Source organism: Apteryx rowi, unplaced genomic scaffold (genome assembly GCF_003343035.1).
Source record: "Apteryx rowi isolate R43461 unplaced genomic scaffold, aptRow1 scaffold_132, whole genome shotgun sequence".
NCBI lineage: Eukaryota > Metazoa > Chordata > Aves > Apterygiformes > Apterygidae > Apteryx > Apteryx rowi.
The window spans coordinates 1,494,086-1,516,154 of NW_020447553.1; the positions used below are offsets into that span (position 1 = coordinate 1,494,086).

Sequence of the window (22,069 nt, forward strand, 5' to 3'; positions counted from 1 at the left end):
GGCACTGAGCGTCTCGGTGAAGGGGTGGCAGTCCTGATCTAATCTTCCCCCGTTCGTGGGGCCCTATGAAGACTAGTTTGATCAGGAAGTTGCAAATTGCTGCCTTTCTTTGTTGTTAACGTTATTATCGTTATTATCGATTAGAGCATTTTGTGCAGATACGGTGGCTGAAATGCTAAATGAGCTGGGCTTGCGGGAGCTCCGATGTAAAGCACGCCCGAGGGAGGCAGCCCGGAGGAGGCAACAGGCGGTGCCGGTGGCACACAGTATTTTTACAGCGATGACCAGCATCCAGCCTCGCTTTCTGGGGGCTGTAACTCCCACGTCTCTGCGAGGTCGCGAGGATGGTGTAAAATCCCGCTTCCCTGAGCCCCCGSCGTGATACGCAGAACCGGGACGGTGGCAGGGAGGGGAGCCGGAGCAAGCGGCGCTGAAAACCCCAGCTGCAGGGTTGCTGCCGCACGTTCAGAGGTGTGTTCCTGCCCCTTGCGGGGAAAACCCAGCCCGTGCTCATCTCCGCGGCCATGCTGTTGCTTTGCACCATCTCCCAGATGCCCAGGCCATCACAGGCGGAGGAAATGGGGTTTTTAGCAGCCTATCAATCCAAGTTAATGCGATTCCCATCCCTCCCCCCCTAGATCCTGCTGCTTTGCAAAGCAGCCAAATAAATCCRTCAGTGCAGCAAACTGTATCTTTGCATCTTATTCGTGAGGGATGTGGGGACCAGTCATAAACTTTATGAACATCATTTTCTTTCAGGAAAGGAAATACAAGATAAAAGAGCTCAGGGTTTCTGCACATAAGGATTTATGGGAGAATGGTTAAAACTAGGTTTCTTGCAGAGAGCCAAGCTTTTCACTCCCAGCACACTGCTGCCCTACAACTATTTTTGCCTCGTTCGGCTGTAGTCGAGGGAAGAGCAGAAAAGGCAGATTTAAAAATTAATTGAGAGCTAATATTGCAGCCGCTTGATGACACGTGAAAACAGCCATGTGGAAATGCACGGAGGGCATGATCTCGAGTGACTTAAAGTCTGTGGGAAAGGCTCTTCCTGACTGCCGCAGACTTTGGCCTGGCCCCATCTGAGGAAAGAAGAGGCTGTATGTATAAATAACTCAGGAGCTGTAACGAGAAACCCAACCGTGTGAAAGAGGAGAGGGAGAATTGGCCATTTTAATAGCGTTTGCACAGGGGGAATAAGGGCCTGATGGACGGGAGGCCGCGGAGGCAGGAGTCCTCGGCTGATCTGCAGCGCAGGGACGGCACCGGGGTAAGTTTTCGCCGTGTTGCACCAGCCATGGGGGTCTATGCCTGCTTTGAGGGACCGGCCTCTGGGCTGGAACTGGGAGGGTACACGCTATGCAAGGCCTTGGATGTGTTTTGAGGTATGAGGCCAAAAATCAAAAGGAAATGTGGCAGCTGGGTTTTGTAAAACACGTTTGTGCGTTTCCATCGCTGATGTCCAGGCCGTGCTCGCATTCAGGGCAGCCTGCAGCGGCTCCCCTGCCGACTTGTGCGAGCTGACTCTCTGGCTTTGAATCTAGGCCAGTTCTGATATCAAGAACTATGGCCATACAGATCTCTTCAAATTAACAGATACATTATCTTCTTGCCTTTTAATTAAAGCAAAAAAAATGTCAGCACCCTGCAGCATTTGAAACCAGACTTTGCAGCAGGATGCTCTGAGTTGCTTCTGAACGCAGGGTCCCCCGGAGGTGAAGGTACCGACCATGATAGATGAAACTAAGAACATGCTCCCTTGCTGACAGAGCACTTGTTTTAAATGTGATATCGCTTTTTAATATTCCAAAGTATTTCTGTTAACAGCATTCAATGAACATAACTATTTATGAGACGTAGTTTTCTCCTCAGGCGGGTCTGTCTGTCTCCCTGCTTTGCCCCCAGCACGCTGGACTTGGAGCTATAAGAGCTTCTGCCTTGGACAGGATGGAGTGTGCTTAGTTTCTTTTGGCTGTGGTTAGAGTTGAGAATAAACAAGCTGTTTAGCGCAAGCCAGTATCTTTTGACGTTTGGCTAGCTCTAAATGAGATCCGCGTGGGGAGTAACGGTACCCAGCAATCAGCGCTCTCGGCTGCCGAAACCACTGGCTTGGGCTCCCAGGGCATGGCGACCGCCGGACGCTGATTGCGAAAGCCCACGGCTAGACTTGGTGTGGCTCAGCCTAGCAGATCTCAGTTACAAATATGCGATCATTTGAAATGCAAATATTTCTCAGACCAGGACACAATGCTGAGATTCATTAGAAGGAAAGCTGACGTATTCTGACAATAAGCAGGGAGAAGAGTCAGGGAAATGGTTGTTTGCAGATGTTTTAAAGTATCTTGGGTGTTTTTTCTGGAGTGGGGAGTCTTCTATAAAGAGAAAGAAGTATTTTCCTTCCCCCTAATTTCTGATTCATTTTCATCTGCAGTGCCTGGGTTGTGTTTTTCATTATTATTTTTTGCCAGAGGAAAAATATTCAAGGTTTTTTGTTTTGTTTTTGAGACAAACGAGTTTTGAGGATATAGATTTATCTGTAATTCTGTGTATTTTTAGTGATGTAAATATCTTTTGGCACTCAGGATAACTTGAGCCAGGGAGGTGATTTATTTCAAGAGTGTCTTGTTTCAGAGCAGCTCAGACCAGCTCAGTAAGTGTTTGCAGTAACATTTATCTGCTCAGAATGAACAAGCTGCTTCAGAACAAAAAGTAAATGAAAAAAAAGCCGCTTTCTCCTTAGTGCAAATCTTGCTTGGAGTTTTGCTTAAGAGTAAACAATAAGAGCCTTATCAAATTGTGTTTTTTTTCTTGACTCTCTTTGCAATGCCAAGGTTGCCAGAATTGTAAGTGTGTTATGTCAGCTGCGTTTCAGCCTTGGAATGTCTCTAAAGCAATAAATACTGGATTGAAGTCATGTTGTGCTCTCTGCTCCAAAGAGGTATTATGACAAATTTGCTTGCTTTTTTCTTTTTTCTTTTCTCCTTTTTTAAGGAGGGAAGAGAAAAAAMCCTACAGCTCTGAAGGGAGAAATCCTCTTTAAAAGTTGCCGCAACTTAACAAAATGCTAAATGCTTTTATTAACTTCTAGAAAGCCTCTAAAAAGCTGCATTCTTCCTAGGCTGAAAACCCCTCATCTAAGTGGCCTGGCATTGTTCCTTCAGTGCTGGTACAGGCTGGTAAYTGTAGAGTAGAAATTCCTTTCTGAAGTGCGCCGTGACGAAAGAATAAAAAAAAGGGGGGGGAAAAACCCCTTGGGGGTTGTTAAAGGAGCTGCTACATGTGTTTTGGAGGTAGGAGTGTTTCTTCTTTCCCCTTCCTCTCTGGGAAGGCGCGTCTGTTCCTTCAATCCATTTCATCTAACTCCTCCATGCAAAAAACAAAACGTGCACCTGAGTTAAGTGCTTGCTTGCTCAGTGATTTAATTACACCAGGAGGAGTGTGAAGGAGCAATTCAAGCATCAGAGCTTTAACTCTTTGTTTCAGGCTGGGGAATACGCTAGATTTCACTGGTTGAAGGTCCCAGGTATGGCAATAATCTAAGTGCTAACATCAGAGGAAAGGCTGTGCCTGCCTTCCTCGCAGTGACCCTGAAGAGCGACCCTGTGGTTGGTGTCCTGGGATGTGAAAACTCCGGGTTTAGTTCCCTGCTTCCCTAGAGACTTTTGGTGTGACCAGGGAAGGTGCCRTGTTCCCTCTGCTATTCGGTGCCTCTTCTTTAAAGAGGGGATGGTGGTGCAGCCCAGACTGTCGGGGTTGCAGCSATGGTGGGAATACCAGCCCTGCTCTCAGTGGGCCACACAGGTGATGGAGGCTTTGATATAACAAAAAAGATCTTCTAAAGACCTTATTATCTACTGCACTGGTTTTCTTCTAGCAAACACTACTGATGCAAACTTGCCCTAAGTTATGGTAACGTGGCAGGAACAAGGAGAAAGTCACCTGTGTTAACAGGGCCAGGCAAGACCGGGGCTCTGCACTCTCCCTTTCGAGGGCTGTAGGAACATGGACCAGACCTCAAAAGAAGGATGAATTTTTTTCCCATCACTTATACTTTGGGATCTGGATTGTCTTCCTCTGATTTTACTGCCTTGATGGTATGAAGCAAGGCTGCTTCTGCAATGTAAATTTTAGCTCAGTTGCCTTTTCATCTTCTTCCCTGGCTACAGGAGCCTCTGCCCAATGTCTACCAGAGCAAGAGCCATCTATGAGCTTTGTGCAAAGAGTGAAGTGAAAGGGTTTTTTTGCAGGGTGCTTGCAAGAGAAACCAGGGTGCTTCTGCTGAGGCAGTACRGCACAGATGTGGAGCCTGTGTGTGTTTTTTCTAACTGATCATTTTAGAGCCAGATCTTGYTCCTGTCAAAATCAAAGATGAATTTTTCTCTGGGGCTAGAATCAGGAAACAAATCTGTTAGCTGAATGCTCCCTTGTGCTTTAGCAGAGAACAYGGCTTGCCTCATTGCACAGCATTTGGAGAGGTCAGGTGGAGTCAGTGTTTGGTTTGCAGCCTGGGTGGGAGCCGTGTCAGTGCTGTTTCGACATGCCCTCATGCCATGTACATTATCATGATGGAGGAAATACTCTTTCTAATCTCTGGTGTTAACTGACAGGGAATGTCTCACTCTGAGGTTTCTTTAGAAGGTGTAGAAAATGTTGCTGACACCATCAGCAGTGCTAAGAGGCAGAGAACTGCCCAAGGACATGAACTTGCAGAGGTCTTATTAATAAACCTCCTTCACAAGGAATGTCCCAGCTTGAGGAAAGACTAAGTACATCATTAGCAATCTCTCGTAAGGCAAACCGGGAYTGTTTGACAGCAAGGGTTGTCCCTCTCATGAGGAGAAAAGTATATCGTATTAATAACCTGACCTTACTGGCCCAAGGACTGCTCTGACACAGCTGGTTTGAAGAGGCAGCCACATGAACTTGATAGCTCTTCTCCATCGCCCTCCTCTGTTTCTTTTGCCCCCACCAGGTCTAAGCAGGGTCTCTTCTGGAAACTGCACTTCAAGCTGTGGCTCCCTGCCAGCACCCGTGCATGTAAAGATCTCACCCTATATGGGTGCACTTGGCACTTGCCTTCAATGCATAACACGCCCTGCAGGAGTCAGTCGCTGGGGGGATGGCGTGGAGGGCACATGAGGCAGGGCTGTATTCCTACCCCTGCTGGCATCCCAGCAAAGGAAGTCGGTTTTGCAGCGACTCGTGCCACCTCTCTCACCCTCCCGAATATCCTTGTTTTGCAGAGAGGGCATCAGTGCCAACCTGAGAAGCCAGAAGGCATCTTGGACTGACGTGGTCAAGATCCAGACTTGGCATTCACTGCCCCAGTGCAGAGTGCTCTGAAACCCTCTTCTGATCCCTCCTCGCTGTTATTAAACGAGATAGAGGCATTCATACTTATCTGAGCACAAAGCAGACCAAGCACCATGGTGGGGAAGAGCCCCCTGGACCCCAGCGACACCAGGAAAGTGGTTCTCTTGGAGCCTTTCATCCACCAAGTTGGGGGCCACATGAGCATGATGAAGTATGACGAGCACACGGTCTGCAAACCCCTCGTCTCCCAGGAGCAATGGTTCTACGAATCGCTGCCCCTGGCCATGAGGCAGTTCACGCCTCAGTACAAAGGTAAGACCCGGGCGGACGGTCCACGGGAAAAGCAAGGAAACTTGTTAAGGAGCACTGAGACCAGTGGTGAAGCTGAGAGCCAGCCTCTTGCTCCCAGCTGTGAAGTGGTGTTCCTTGAAATGCTGTTTCAGAAAGGCGCTAACAACTAGCAGTGTTTCACTGGAATTAGGCAGGCTGCTGCTGAGTTTGGGATAAAGGCTGGTGTGATGAAGCGGCAGCACAGAGGAGATACTGGMCAGCTAGTGCAGGGCTAGGTCCAAGCTGTGAAGTCCCTAGTTCCTCTTTCACTTGTGCAGATCATGTTTTGCTGAGCAAGGACATTTCCAGGGAGCTTGTGCATACGAGCAGGTCTGGGAGAAGGGAATAGTTTCCTGTGTCTCCATGGTGGTGCAGCTGTGCGGACTCTCTGATGTCTAATAAGGGTTGAGCGTTGGCTGATGGCACCCGGAGTTCCTCTCCTGTGTCCACCCACCTGCTGACATGGGACTCATGGGACTCAGTAACATGGAGGCCTCCCATTATGTCAAAAAGGGCTGAAAAGGGACAGACATGGAAAGATGGAGGCTGGGAAAGTGAACTGGTGTGAAGCAGAGCAGTGGCTGTCTGTAACTTTCCCTGCCCGAACCACTTTGTCAGCTTGACTTAGCTATTAAAAAGCAGCACTTGGTGTCCATGGGAGTCTTAGCACTTTTTTTAAGAAGTCCTTCCTCCCTTCCTTTATTCCCCCACTATTTTTGCTTTTACTGCCAGACTTGTGCTGTTCATAAAGCTCCTGACCCTGGATTTTTGTGGGAGGCAAGAAGCTCAGCTGTCACTGAAAAACTAAAATATCTTTTGGTCCTTCAGCATTACAAAGAAGAGCTCAGAGTGTCAGCTGAGGTTTTGATGCGCTTCCAATTCAATCTCTCCCTTTCCCAGAGAGCCAGGGGCCTTTTTAGATTTATGGGACAATGTTAAAAAGATGCTTAAGAAAAAAAACAAGCCTTCCTCTAAGCAATTTTCTTTAGCTCATCAACAAGCAGGGCCCAGGGTTCAGTGCTGGAGAGCCGGGCCCTGCTTTGTCTCTCTAATAAAGATGTTAAGCAGTCACAGACTATCAGTTCAGGGGCGGCCTGGTTATTAATACCTTTTTGTCTCCTTTTTCTTTTCTGTTGGAAGTCCCAGTGAGTTTTGCAATGAGGGGTAATTAAATAAGAGTTCTCCAATTTGTCATCAGACAGTTTTTTCTACTTGTAATTGACCCAGGCCAAATACCGCACAAATTAAAAAGAGGTGGAATGTTTTCCCACGAGGGGCTGAGCATCAGGGGAAAATTCCTGAGGTCTTTATCACCTGTTCACACRTGTTGGTGTTCCTCATCTCTATTCTTAGTCTGTGGTGGGGCTCAGGGACCATTACGAAATGATGATATTATGTGCAATGTTGATCAAATATCATTATTCAAACCTAACACCGAGTTGGCTGCTTAAAAATGTCYGCAGCTCACTTAACCATTTCAGGCATATTGGTGACCTTGAGACYGGCTTTCCTCCCCACTAACTGCTTCCAAAACTCTGCCTGTCTAGTTCAGAGCTTGCAATGGGATTATGGACTTATTTTCAGGCCCAGTTCTGCGCCGACTCTATTGCACATGGCAGTAAATAAATGCACTTGTAAAATTAAAAATAAATCCATGAGGGAAGAGCTACATAGCAAAACGCTCCTGAGAATCACCGGGATGCCTCTAGCATGGTGATAGCATCCGTAAATATCCACTGTCTGCCTCGCCTGCTTTAGACAGAGCGGGACTGCATTTTTGGTGCAACTGAAAGGCCAGCAAAGACAAGTACCTGTACACATCTTTTCTCCCAGATAGATGTTTTCTTGTTGCAATAAAAGAGAAGGTCAGTAGCTATCACCATGCTAAAGCTAYGTAGTATATATTTGTTGTGCACATGTAGGTCACTTACAGGACACATGCAAAACCACTCCATCCCTTAATGAAGTACAACAGGAAACACAAGTACTTTTTAAGGCTGAAAGGTAAGCTTAGAAAGGCAGAATTTTCAATTGGAAGGAGGTGCGATGATTACATTCCCTTGCAATTGAACTGCTCCTTTTTTGCCTTTGAAAATCTCCCCATTAATTTTCATATTAATGTAAGATATTTAAGGTCTCTTAGTTTCATGCTATATATAACGTTTTTAGGGCCAGATTGTCAGCACTATGTAGATCAGCACAGCTCCATTGACTTGCAGATATGTAATTGGGACAGTTTTTAAGGTTACAGGCTGCTGTAGTGCAGTAACTGAGGCGTAGCGCTAGATTTGGAATTGAGGACTCTTTTTGCCTCTCAGTGACTTTTTAAAAATAAAAAGGCTTTGATTTAGGCAAAAGATGTGTTGAGTTTTTTCATGGCTACCTCCCCTGAAAATTCAAAGCAGGCATCTGAGTTGGTCAGGTTTCTGCTTGCTCACAGTTACCTGTAATATGGATTTTTACAGATGAGACACAGCTTAAGATCATGCAYGTGATGTAGGAGCCAGAGGAAAATAGATCTCCCTTTGCTTATGATGACCATGAGCAAAGGGCGGAAACAGCTAAAAATACTACTTACCCCCCACTTAAGGTTTCCCCTCCCACAACTCCCTCGGCAGAGCAGCCTGTGTTCCTCACTCCTTTCAGTGCAAAATTAGCTGATGTGACGGAGCCTGCCTCTACAAAGTGTTCAGAATAGCACTGATTTTACAGTGAAACTTGTGCAGCTTGTGCTGGGGTCTCACCTGCGAAGGGGTACCGCAGCAGAGGGGCTGTACAGAGGGCAGGAAGGCAGCACGTAATGCCTGAACACAGCTGGATCTGCAGGGTTATGAGATGCAGGCCCGGGGAAGTGCTGGCCACCCCACGTCTACTGGAAGTGGAAGGGGGCCGCAGACACACAGGACTGCTGAAATTCAGGCTGCGGAAACTTCCCTTAGTCAGCAGAACTCAGCGGACAGCGCACACATAGAGAGGGCAAATTCTTTGTGTCTGTGTTTACTTACTGTAATCTCACTTTAAAAGGAGAGAAGGGAGTTTGCATATTTATTTGCTTTGGCAAATTTGCTCAGGAGAAGGGCTCCCTTCTTTGTAAACTGCAGAAATGCATCTCCCTGCAGTGACTAACAGACCAAGTGAGGGTGCTCTAGAGACTGTGGGGTAAAACCCAGCTCTGTGTATTGCTAACATCTGGGGCTCTTTCCAGTGATGAGTTTTGTTGGTCCAACAGACTTGACCATCCTCTTTTGGATCTGCCTTACTGCAGCTAGACTTGAAAGCAGCAGGGTACTGCTGCGGAGAACTTGTGTGGCTGGCATCCTATCTGAGCCTGAAAGGGTGATGCTCTAAAAATGCCCGTACTGCTTCAAGAGGCTCGGAAGCCTTGACAGAGGGTTGCTCGCTGCAAGTACAGCGATGCCCTGAGCAAAGGACTGCTGTTATCAACCCTTCTCTGAAAGGTCAGAGCCGTCTCCTATGGGAGCTGTGGCCATTCCTGCTCTGTCATTTGACACGTCGAGGCAGCAGTCCCGCTGCCAGAGCTGGGCTGAGACTGGGGTAAATACCTGGCAGGCTGAATGGCATTTGAGTCCTGTGATTCCCATAAAGTCAGGAAAAATCGCAATGCTAATATATTAAATATATAGTGGAAAATGCTAACCACCTCTCTCAGATTTCAGGAATGGGTATCGTGCCCCTCCTCGTGTACGAACACCGGGCACGTAAAGGTCCATTCCCTCCTGTTGGCCCAGGGTGACTGCCGTTCCTGTGCTGGTCCTTGGCACTTGGGGAAGGACACGTCCATGACAATGTGCAGGCACCATGTACAGAGGCAGCAGTGCCAGCCCATACACATGCTTTTGGAGACTAGACCTGCTCTGGTTTTGCTGGTGTGCCGGTGGGCAGTGATTCTTCTGGGTGTGATTGTGTCAGCAAAACAAACCAGAAAAAGAGAGAGAGAGAAAGAGGCAAGCAGACACTTTGGATCTTGAAAAGCCATAAGGCACAAGCTGTCCTCTCCATCAGGCCGGCTAATGTAGGTTGCCCAATTGCCCTCCTTTCAAAGATCATCTGATACAATATTCCAGAAAAAAAATGGCTCTCAGTATTTTCAGTGTTATTTCCCCCTTATCCCAACAGTAAAAACCCAAGTCCCTGTTTGTCATCTATAGCGATCCTAGAGAGATGTTAGCTGGTACTCGCACAGAGCTTTCCATCTTCAGGACTAGCTGCAATAGTATGCGCTAATGGGCAAGGTACTGACTGAGGCTCAGGAGACCTGGCTTTTATTTCCACCTCTACTGCTAGTCTGCAGGATGTTATAGGTAAGTCGTGTCTTTCTGAGCCTCAGCTTCCCTGTCTCTAAACTGAAGATACTGTCTCAGAAATGAAGATACTGATAATGCCCTCCTTTGCAAAATGCTGTGAGCACTGTGAGTGTGGAAACAGCTTGGTGGTGTCACTTAGGAAGTGCCATCATGCTATCTCCATCCCACGGATGGGGAAGGAGAGCTTGCCAGGTTAAACTCCTGCAATTGGAGCCCGCTCAAGGCTGCTGAGCCCTCACAGCTCCTCCTGCCTTCAGCAGGAGACTTCACTGAGCTTAACTGCTTTGAAAAGAAGACCTCAGTGTGGTCTCCTGGAGACAGAGGCATCAAAAAATAGAGGCCAGCACTCACGTAAGGTGCAGCTCCTCAAAGGCATTTGGGAACCTCACACCCTTTGGTCGAAATGTCTTGCTCAGGGTCACACGATGAGTCAGAGAAGAGCTGGGACTAGAGTCCTATCTCCAAGGCTAGCAACTGAACCACCACCATTGCTGCTACAGTGGAAAGTGAGACCTAGTGCCTCGAGACCTGTGACATGGATGACACCATGCAGAACTGCCTGCTTCTGACAGGCAGAGTTTTCTAGGTGGCCACAGAAAGTTGTCAAAATAAGGCAATTCCCTTCCTCTGCCCTCACCAACTCCTCTTGGGAGTGTGCTATGGCTTTCCTGCCACTGTGGTGCCACTGCACTCTTTCTGATTAAGCAGTTGACATGCCAGTTGTCTTTGGAAAATTCCTTCCTTGTCCCCAACCCTCTCTTTGCTTTCTGCCAACAAAAAGTGTTAAAAAGTGAGACCTGAATCCCTTGTCATAAATGAGCCAGGAGTTTCTGATCCTACAGTGGGGTCTTTGCAGGGTCAACTGTTGTGTAGCAGAGCCTGGATGTCCAGACAGGAATGGAGAACAAAGGAACATGATGTTCAGCCGAGGCAGGTTTCAAATGGAGACCACAGAAGGGAGCAAGGCAGCCATATCTGGAGAAGAGGAGGGAGTATTAGAAAAGCCTGTGGCTGTTTTCCAGGGTCTCAGACTAATGGTGTTTACTGGGCCTAGAATCAGACTGGGATCATTGTGAGAGGTCACTGAAATACAAGGAGGCAGCTGTCCTGCTAAGTGCCAACCCTCTCAGGAGCACCTTGAGCTGGTGCAGACGGTGACCCAAGCCTGTATGATAACGCACAGGTTAATCTGCTGCCCAGGAACTGATTCCAGTTTGTTCTTCCCTCTTTTCTGCAGGTATCATTTCTGTGCACCTCAAAAAGGACAGCCTTGGCAACCTGAACCTGATCGCCAGCCCCAGCCTGCAGATGGAGAACTGCAGCCTGCTGGATAACACCATCAATGAGTCGTCAGTAACGATATGGCACAAGTGTAAGTGGGCCACCAGCAGCAGCAACGGCAGCGAGCATGCGTTTGTCAAGTGGAGTCACACACAGCTCACCAAGACCCTCAAAGACAGGTGAGACCGTGGCATGAGCAAAATGCTGCAAATGTCCTCCTGGGCCTGGCCTCCCGCTTTGGCAGCAGGACCCCCTCCTGGTTTGGGCAGGGTCTAACCGGGTGGGTTTCCATGGCATGACTCCTGGTTTAAGGCAAGGTGAACAGAAGCAAAAAGTCCAGCTAGTTGGCTTCATGGCTCACCTCTCCCTCTGCCTGTGGATGGAGCAGGGCAGATTCAGCTATCACTGAGATGATGTCACTCAAATTTATGCCCCAAACACTGCTTTCCACCTGTTCCCCTTGGGTGCAGCACGGTCCAAAAGCAGTGAAAAGGAGGAGAGGCCATCAGCCCCTGTGAGAATAGCCACCAAACACGCTCAAACTGTAATGTCTTTCTGCTGGGAACTGGCCAGAAGTAGGAGACATGCAGTAACTGCATACTCAAGGGTGGTTCGATCCTGTCCTCGTCTCAGGGGAGAGCTGTGTCTGAGAAGCATTATGGTGCTTGCAAGCACACTCTGACCTTTGGACTTGCGGAGGCTTTCAATAAGACATCTTTCATCTCAAATTGGTTCGGAAAAGACCTAGGTCAGCTGTGACTGAAGGGTACAATACTGCTACTGTGAAACCGCTGCCCTCAGTGAGAACAGAATTATGGCTTTTAGATGAGTTAGACCAACAAATGACCCTACAAGGAGAAAAAATATCCTCTTTGCTCCTTCCCTTCCCTCCTCGAGGCCAGTCCTTCTAAAATGGGAATCATTCCCATTGTTGGGCAATTTGCCTGTGTTGTGCCTGTTAGATAAATAGAGATTCCTGGTCACTGGTGCTATGAATGGTGCTTTTCAGAGAAGCCAAGCACACTTTGAAATTATAATAAAAGAAAGTATTGGCACCCAGCAATAGCTCGCTTTCTGAAAATTACTTTTAGGAGTAACAAAGGATCTCTGCAGGTTGGACATGATGAATATGTCTCCTCTGAGAGTCCCTGAAAATCTACCTTATCAAGTTTGAGGTTCTACAAAAGGGAAGGGAGGGAATATTCTCTTCTGGAGCTTATAAACCAAACACGTTCTTTTGTGTGTTTTGTCTAGCTGCTCAGGGAAAATGCTATTGAGGACAGACCTTCAATACCGTACAGATTCACTCTTGGAAGATGCAAATGGAAATCAGCCTGAAAGAAACAGCTACAACCCCTGGGGACTGCACTGTCACAGGCAGCACCTGAACCGCATGTCCTCCAAATATAATGAGAACAAACTTCATCGTATCCTTTTTCTCTCTCCACTTCCCCCCTAGCATAGTCTTGACCACAAATAACCAGCAACAATCAATATATGTTTTATTGCAGGGGTAGGCAGCCCTCCTCTGCCCAGTCCCTGGACAAATAGAGAATATAATTCCCCTGTATCTTATCCCACTTAAAAAAAAAACAAAAAAAAAACCTTGTCAATAAGTCAAGGATGCCCTTGGCATGCATTTAAAAACACAACTATATAGGAATTAGCAGCTGCCTTGCCTTTTATTTTTCTATTACACTTCATTACCCACCAGTCATGTGAGTAATACAGTTTAACAACTTCCCCCACACCCACTGGAGTGAATTTAGTACTAAGGAAAGGTGTTGGATTGACAGCCCAGGGCTAGAGTGTCACTAGAGAACGGAGCTGTTGGTACTTTAATTGGTAGGACTGTACTACAGTGAATTAACTGAAATTGGCAGCAAGGGGCCTATAGCAATGACATGTTGGTAAAATTGGCTCCGAAAGTCTCATTACAGTTGTGAGCTATTATGGAGAATGTCAGCAGTTGCTGTGATTTAAGACCTCTTTCAATTAGAATTTAAAAGTATTGGGTTTCCCTTGACTCATGTTCAGAGTTTCTCTTGCTTGAAAATGTGGTATCAAAGTACAACTATCCCTGCATTCTGGACCTAAAGATGGGAACCCGGCAGCACGGAGATGATGCCTCAGAGGAGAAGAAAGCGCGTCACATCAAGAAGTGTGAACAAAGCACCTCTGGGTCTCTGGGTGTTCGCATCTGCGGGATGCAGGTAAGGTGGAGTCTCAGTCCTTTCAGTCTGTGTTTGACACACAACTTGAAACCGAGCTGGAAATCTAAAGGGACTCTTTCCTTCGTTGATTTAAATTGAGGTGGTTTCATTCCTGTTTCCCACTGAGTTTCTGGCCATTTCACCGTGTATCCTGTCCTCAACCAGGAGTGGATGCTTAGGGGTATAAGAACATGGCGTATATAGGGTAATCCTTCCCTCATATCCCCTTTGTCTTCTGGAGATTTGGCTACTTTCATAAATGGTGCCTGCATAGGGTCGGCTATGTTCAATAGCCACCGATATAAACAGCTGAAACCAATTTACAGCAGCTGAGAATCTGCCTGTACAGGAAACCAGATTTTCATCTCATGCTCAGCTTTGGACTGCTGCACAAAAAGAAAAGCAAAAACAAAAAGAAAAAAAGGATAATTTGCCACACTCATTCCTTCACGGAGCTGTCTCATCTGATCAGTGCAAGCGTGAGGGGTTTATTTTGTGCTAAGTGTTATGGTTCCTCTTGATCAAAACCGCTACCCTTCCTTCTAGAAACTGAAACCATATATTTGTTCCACTTATACTTCCCAAGCAGGTTTCAAAATGTTGTTCTCCTGTGCATGAAGGATAATTATGACAATGATGATTATAAAGCACATATATAGTAGTATAAACATTTAATGTCAAAAACTGTGTTCCTTTCTGGTCTTTGATATCCTTCTGTTGAGCAGATTTTCCCTTAAATTACAACTGGCGCATGAGCTGAATCTACTCCCCCATTCTTACCGGTGTTAACAGATCTTCACAAATGTATCTGTCTGCATATGCTTGTACTTCTGTGTTTTAAAAAGCAAGATTATTGCTGCCCATGTGTTGCGTATTGAGAGAAGGTACAATAGCAGGGGTATTCCTGTACTACCGCAAACTCCTAACAGAGACAGAGGGAAAATGCTCTAAATCACTAATGACGTGCCTGTGACTTAGAGCTGTATGGGTTTCATGAAGGAGTAATTTATAGCAGTACAGCAAGAATCTGCACCAGTGGTTTAAATTGAATAGTTTAAATCTCCAGAAAAGACAGGAGGTGGGATTCAGTGGGAAGCCTGCAGTACGTTGCCAGTATTGCTAGACTGCAGAGGCTCTGTGAATCCCATTTCTCAGCTTGGATTTGAAGTTTTTAGATTAAGACAGAGTCTAGAACATTGGAAAACTGAACAATAAGGCATGAACTGAATTTGGATTGTTGTTCTCTTCCTTCAAGGTTTACCAAGCTGACACCGGCCAGTTTCTCTGCAAAGATAAATATTATGGAAGAAAACTCACACCCGAGGGATTCAGGCAAACCTTGCACCAGTTCCTTTGCAACGGTAACCACCTCAGGACGGATCTCTTGGAGCCCATCATCTTGCAGCTAAAAGCTCTGCTTTCAGTCATTAGGAAGCAAAGCTCTTACAGGTTCTACTCCAGCTCACTTCTCATCATCTATGATGGACTGGAGAACAAGGAGAATGCGACACCCTTGGATAATCACCTTCAGGGGCACTTCCAAAAAACATACTGCACCATGTCGCATGGCACTGGTCACTCCAAAGTCGACGTCCGCATGATAGACTTTGCCCACACCACTTTTAAAGGCTCAAAATGCAATCACACCACTTACGATGGGCCAGACCATGGCTATATTTTTGGCCTAGAGAATCTCATCAAAATCCTTCAGAATATCTCAGAAGGAAAATGACAAATTCTGTGGAAGTAGCCTGGATTTACTAGTCATATTCCTGAAAAGTACTGCATTGGGTCAGTTGTATGGGACCCTCACAGCTGCTAAATGTCACGTGCACGGTTTGGAATGAGAGCATGGACAGCTTGCTAGGAAAGTGCAAAAATGCTACGTGCCATTACTGAACTCAAGCGTAAAAAGCAAAGAGCTGAAAGAATCTGTTCTGTCTGCAATCAATCAGAAGATTTATTTTCCTTTCTTGTTTTACTGCTGTCCTTGATTTATTTGTGAGCCAGAAGAAAGCATTACTTGAAAGAGTCTTAATGATAAAATAGGACCTGCTCACCTCCACTACACTTACGAAGCCACGCAGGCTAAGAAGATATTGTGCATTTGAGTGAAACTATTTAAATGAGCTGGCAGGTCTTAACAGATTGCAGTATTACTTTCAACTCATGCTCAGTGTTATGGGCTGAGCACACTCAAAGACAGAAGCCAAAGAAAAACACCCCCCCCCCCCGACATTCACGGTACAGATGCCCAGCTCTGCAAGACTGTAGGGCATACTCTGTACAGCGCGGGCGTACAGTACTTTGTTGAAACACAAATGTACTAGATGCTACAGAGGTCCTGGCTCTATAGAACTTAGGTGTAAAAGCAGGTGGACCTCAGACCAAGAACTGTGCATTGCCAAGGTTTAATATCCCTGAGGGACATAACAGGGCATGTTTCAGTAATTTTCTAAGCAAGGGCTCCATAGGAGCTGGAACTACGGGAATGCAATGATTCTGCCAGATACTAGCCATGAAAACATTCACATCAAGGTATTTTTGCTTCAAAAAGGCATGTGAGATCGAGTCAGGGACTAGATATTAAAGGTCACCTAGAAATTCTTTGGTAAAAATATTGTGTGCATGTTTGGAGGAGACAGTAACAACAACAAAAAAAAACTTGATACAACAATGTTTACAGCTTTTGTGGACAGATTTTAATTATGGAACAACAATATAATTCCTTCCTGGATGGTGTGGGAAACTTGAAAGAGAAATCCTTACACAAGGAATAGAGCTACAGAACCCAGTTACTGGGGAGTGGGAGTATAAATAAAATTGTCCAAGTAACCCTCACTTCTTGTCCATCTTTTTTTTTTTTTTTTCCCACTTCCAGAGCATCCTTAAGCTATGTTATCTTTTGTTTAGAGCTGTGTGTTTTGAAAAGAGCCATTATTTCCCCAGGTTTAAATACCAGATCTCAAGAGAGATCCTTTCACTTGTATTTTACTGCATACAGCTGGTGAATTGCTACGATTTATAGCTGGAAATTTTAAGTCATCTGGCCCAGTTGCATATTTTACTTGGCCTAAACTGCATCTGGGAAGAGCTCATTATTTACTGAACGTTATTCACAGTGTTGCATATTTCTTGCCTACAAACTCAAGACAATTACAAAAAGCCACACTCTACTTCAGCTGTGAAAGGATCAAGCCATCAATTGTCTTGGCTGACTTGTGCAGCACAGTCCTGCGATCAATGCGAATCTAGGCTGATATAGCCCTAGTGATATAGTTTATACTGATAGAGTTTAGTACCTATCATCTCCGCATGTGCAGCACGTGCACCAGTGCTGAGCCTCTTGCCGGATGCACGCTCCAGGCCAGCAGGTCTCAAAGCGGAAAAGGGTGAAGAAGGGCCTGAGGATGGTGCCAGCTGCAGGGCACGCGACAGACCCCCTCAGCAGCGGAAGACACCAACACCTGTTGGCTGTGTGCCTTACCTGCTATTTTTCCCACAAAGAAAAAGCCATCCTGGCTGCTCGCCTAACAACAGGAGGCATGCTGCRGCCCCCCCCCATATATCCCTTATACATATAAAGTATTTATTCAATCTTTTGCCTGCACAGGGGAGGAGCGCTGAGCCAGCATACAACCTTATGTACTCCACGTGGAGAAGGGAAAAATCGCTAAGTCTTTCTAGCTTTTAAAATGGCCAGGAACCAAGCATTACAGTAGCTATTATGTGCCACACTGCSGGCTGCCTGGCCCAGATATTTGCAGCACTGCAGGAGCGAGATCCCTTTGCCAGCCACACAAAGCACCGCGCTTGGCAGCGTGGGCAGCAATCGAGCAAAGGAACCGAGCAGAGCCYGGCTGCTCATCAGCTGCCTTTCAAAAACGCTATAAGCTACAGTGTATAACGCTACAACAAGGTAGGCTATAAGGCCCCGGGCCGCAGTCCGGACCCTGCCCCGCCTCAGCGGCCTGCTCCCGGCCGCCAGAGCCGGGATCTGCGGGGATCTGCGCGGCGGGAAGGAAAAAAAACCCCAAACCTCCCCAGCACCTGAGGCGGGCGGATGAAGCAGCCTCGGAGGAGCCCCCCCCAGCCCTGTTTTTCGGTGCTGGCCCCCCACACGGCCGCCCGAGGGGCAGCGCCAGGGAGCGCCCCCCCCCTTCCCCCGCTCCCGGCCCGTCACTCCTGCCCCGCCGGCTCCCGCCCGGGGCTGGGGCAGCGCTGCGCGCATGCGCCGCCGCGGCCGGGCTGCACACGGCCCCTCTCGCCTCCCGTAGAACTCATTAGCATAGCGCCCGTCACGTGGCCTTCCCCGAGGGCCGCGATGGCGGCTACCAGGTACCGGCGGTTCCTGAAGCTCTGCGAGGAGTGGCCGGTGGAGGAGACGAAGCGGAAGCGGGACCTGGGCGTCTTCCTGCGGCAGCGGGTGGCGCAGGCCTTCCGCGAGGGCGAGAACACGCAGGTAAGGGCGGCGGCGAGCGACCCCCGGCGCCGCGTCCTGTCTGGGGGCGGGGGGCTGTCGCTCCGCGCTTTTTAACGGCCGCTCCGTGGTAGAATTGGGGGGGAGGGCGCCGCGCGCCGTTTAACGACCGCTTCTTGGGGGGGGGGGCGCTTTTTAACGGCCGCTTCGTGGAGGGGAGCCGCACGCCGCTTAACGGTCGCTCCGTGAATGGGGGGGGGGGAGGTGTCGCGCGCCGTTTAACGGTCGCTCCATGGGGGGACAGGGGGTCGCGTGCCGTTTACCGGCCACGCGGGGCGGCGCGCATGCGCGCTGCGGCTGCCCGCCTTTTCTCCCCAGGCGCCTCGCGCCTCTCTTGCGGCGGTGGGCGCCGAGGTGGCGGCGGCTCTTGCCGGACTAAAACCGTTACGAACCCCCGCCGGTCTCTTCTGGCCGCCGCCGTGGGGCCCTGGGGTCGCCTGGCCCGCAGCGGTGCCCCCGTGTCGCTTCGGCAGCGGGAGCCGCTCGTGCTCTTTAAGGGTTTCTCTGAGGTGGTTGCAAGGGTTGCCTCGGTTTCTGGACACAAGCGTCAGGACCCGAGTGCTGACAGTGCTGAGGGTCTGGTGTGCTCCCTGCCGGGTTGCAGATCGGTGGCTTTTTCCTGTTAAAAGCCCCAGTGCATGCTCTTCTCCAAGCAGGCACTGTCCTTGCTTCGTGTGCCTTAGAGCTGATGCAGTTAAAGCTGGATGATAAGCTGCTGTCTGCAGGGTACCAGGAATGAATTGGGCTATTTCCTATTGCAAAATTTCCTGTAGGTCTTTTCAGAGCACAGGATGGGTTGATACGAATGTTTTGTGCTTCTTTGAAATCTAGGCCTTCTAAGTTTGCCCTTTTCAGCCGCATAGCTTGTTCCCAGCTTAGCAGGGGGACAAGCTTCAGTTTTTGCTAAATTCTTGCACCATTTGCAACACATGAGTTGGAGAACCCTGTTACAGTGATGATGGAAGTGGGACACACTGCGAATTTGTCAGCACTGTGGTGTAATCGGCTTTATTAGCATGTGTTGCTTGCCGTGATCCTATGATGACAGAATGATATGATAGGGTGGCTTACATAGGGAAGTCCAAAATTGTCTGACACCGTTAGGATGCAATGTTTTTAAAGCTGGACTCTGGCTACAATTGTAATTTTATTGGAGTTTAGACTTTGGTACTAAAATAAATTGGGCTTGACTTGGGCTGCAGTCCTCTAAAGATTTGGAGATGGTGCTCTGGAATGTAAATGTGTCCTTTCTTTCGGTAAAAACAGTGATGGAGGCTGTTCCAGATGTGGGTTTTCTACTTGAACGTGCCGTTATAGGCACCTAATTCTATATTGGTCACCGGAATAATCTGCAGCAGGCATTTCAGAAAGTGCTTATTGCTTTTTCATATGCTTAGGACAGCTAAATATGCTGACCCAATTGGCTACAAGATCCCAAAGCTGCCACTCATCTTGAAAATCTAAATTGATGCCTGCAGCACTGATGTCAATTTGTATGTATAAAGGCTTAATACAGTAAAAGGAAATGTACTGGCAGACAGCAGCAGGAAGGTATGAGAAAAGAACTAGAGCTATAAAGGATACTTTATCAGTCTGCTATCTGTTTTATTCACACACAATAAGATTTGCTGATTTATTTTTATTTTTGGCAATACTATTTCTGCTACCCATTTAGTAGCTATTGCTGCTATCATTTCTAAAACACCAGCAGGGTCATTTGAAATAGGACAGCAGAGTATGTTAAGCTGAAGATCACCTGGAGCATGATGATGTTCCCTTTTGACAGTCTGTCTGTCCTGATATTCTCTGTCCTGCAGCAGCCATTACCTACTGAGGAAGGAAAACCACCTCCTTGTTTGCATAGGGGAGACATTACCTGCCTTATGCTGAACCTGTGCCAATGTCCCAAGGGCAGATTAGCCATGTCATTTTATCCTGACTTGTTAACTGTTGACAGTGTTCTTACTCATGTATCCATCTGTTTTAATCATTTATGTTTGATGTCATTGAACAGCAGTGCAGAGTTCTGATCAAGTTGGCTCCTGTTTTAAAATAGAAAAAAAAAAAAAAGATGATGTGCCATACATGCTGCTAAATAGATGGCTCTGCAAGGCAGATGCACCTGTTGAGGGCACCTAAGAGAGGTTTGTGTATTAGCGAAATCTTTCCAGCTTGCTAGACCAAAATAGAAATCCATTTACCCTTCACAAGCTGTTCAGTGTCTTTCATGCTGCTTTCCCTAATCAATTATAAACTGTTTTTAGCCTTCATCAGGATTTTCTACCTCCCATTCTTATCCTATAGTACTTTATCCTATCTGATCCTTCAGAATAAAACAGGAGGCAAACCTGGCCTTTGAGTGAAGAAGTCTTGGAGATTTCACAGCACTGGCCAATAAGCGTGAGAAGACTGTCCAGCTGGATCCTCATTAAGTGTGTATTCACAGTTGATCTTTCAAATTTTCTCAAGTAGAATTTAAGGTCGGTTCTGGAGATTACATGCTTCGTTACTCTTGTAGGCCAAGCTGGGCAGAAGTGGAGGGGAAAGAACATGCTTTGCATTCTTGAGCAGCGTAATAGGGGCCACTGGCATCCTACACTGTACTGAGAAGTCACCTAAGCTGTTTCTTCATTGTCCTTCACACAACCCTTTAACTGAAATGAGTTTTCTCTATGAAGGTTTAAAGTAAGAAAGAGAGTTGTGTGATACTTGCATACCTTTTCAGATTGCTGACCCTGCGACCTGTGACCAGATGTACGAGAGCTTAGTCAGAATCCACACCAACTACTACAAAATCAAGGTGAGCTTTGGCATTAGCTGTCGTTGTTTTAGGATGGCAAGCCATTAGGCTGCCTCATCCCAGCAGGGTTTCTGGGAAGTTACAGTAGACAAGTGAACAGTGAGCTGGATGTAGCACTACCTAGTACTTTTGGTCTCTCCAAGAAAGCTGCAGGCATCTTGGCCTGTATAACATGTATGAACAATGCAGATAGATAGTTCTTGCTATGGATGAACAGAATTCTTAAAGCTTGACCGAAAAATGAGCTTGAACTCTATTTTGTGATGACATTATTATTTGCTTTAATGCACTTCAAGTCAAGTTCTCTTTCTCACTCTCTCCTTCTCTTGTGTACTTGTTCATTTGTGAAGTATCCACGCCTGAAAGATACAACCTTCACCGGAGTGACAGTAGAAGATTGCAAGATGATCCTAGCAACAGGTATTTATACGCTGCTTAATTTGGGAGTAACTCTTTGCAGGAGACAAAGTACGTTCCACTCTTTGTGGTGGTCACCGCATGACTTCTACTAAACACTTGTGACTGAAGGACAGAATGGGACTGCCATGCAACTATATTAGGATGTTTAAAGGGGAATAAGGTCAGGCATTATTGAGGAGTTCTTAATAATTTATCAGGACAAGGAGTTGACTGATTGTCTTTTGCACTGGATGGAGACAGCAAAGGGTTTTGCAAGGGCTGTTTGAGACTGGATGGCAGGAGCTATGGGAAAGAAAAACACAGTATATTTATCACATCATTCTAAAAATGCTCAGTTTCTATTTTATTTTGTTCAAATTCCCTTCAGTATTTCTTCTCTTGTATTAGACTTTGAGAGAAAACAGGGCACCACTATGCACAAATACACTCAGCCAAGTTGTTTATTAAGTGCAGTGTAGGAATCTAGTGTGGTTGTGTTCTGCTCCAGTTCCTAACTTTGATTGCAGTGTGTGGAAACTGAATATTAGTGGTTAGTGATAAGGGACTCACCACATAATTGATTAGATGGGAAAACAAACTTGCCTCAAGCACTGCAGTAGAAATTCATTAAGAAAGATGAAAAGTCAAAAAGGAAAATATATGTAAGGCAATGCTCTTGTAAGAGAGCTTTCATTCCTTTGCTTTTCTGCTTTTCTTCCTCTTTCCCCCTTCTCCTTTTGCAGACATTCTGAAACAGATGGAGGAAATGAAAAAAGGGACATGGAAAAAATTGCGAGAAAGGTTTTATGCCAAGAAATCTGAAGAGGACTCAAAGTGATAGGCTATCATCTCCCAGATTCTCCACTGTATATATTCCTAAAGCACTGTATGCTGCCATGATGAATAAAGCCATTCATTCCTCTTAGCA

The 22,069-nt window shown here is 46.9% G+C and overlaps 2 protein-coding genes across 4 annotated transcripts; both read left to right on the plus strand.

The window, feature by feature from the left end:
* Positions 1-414: 414 nt before the first annotated feature.
* Positions 415-16,303, plus strand: IP6K3 (inositol hexakisphosphate kinase 3). Of its 3 annotated transcripts, XM_026056736.1 has the most exons (7): positions 415-471; positions 965-1,270; positions 5,244-5,625; positions 11,206-11,428; positions 12,504-12,676; positions 13,287-13,462; positions 14,718-16,303. In XM_026056736.1, the coding sequence occupies exons 3-7, from the start codon at positions 5,427-5,429 to the stop codon at positions 15,192-15,194; spliced, it is 1,248 nt and encodes a 415-aa protein (XP_025912521.1). In that variant the 5' UTR covers positions 415-471; positions 965-1,270; positions 5,244-5,426; the 3' UTR covers positions 15,195-16,303. The 3 variants fall into 3 exon arrangements, with proteins under 3 accessions (XP_025912521.1, XP_025912522.1, XP_025912523.1); XM_026056737.1 differs by lacking the exons at positions 415-471; positions 965-1,270 and adding an exon at positions 2,477-2,938; XM_026056738.1 differs by lacking the exons at positions 415-471; positions 965-1,270 and adding an exon at positions 4,028-4,094.
* A 1,455-nt stretch (positions 16,304-17,758) lies between these two features.
* Positions 17,759-22,066, plus strand: LOC112961458 (ubiquinol-cytochrome-c reductase complex assembly factor 2). Its single transcript, XM_026056666.1, has 4 exons — positions 17,759-17,924; positions 20,668-20,742; positions 21,093-21,162; positions 21,885-22,066. Exons 1-4 carry the CDS (start codon positions 17,787-17,789, stop codon positions 21,977-21,979), a joined length of 378 nt encoding a protein of 125 aa, XP_025912451.1. The 5' UTR covers positions 17,759-17,786; the 3' UTR covers positions 21,980-22,066.
* Positions 22,067-22,069: the final 3 nt, after the last annotated feature.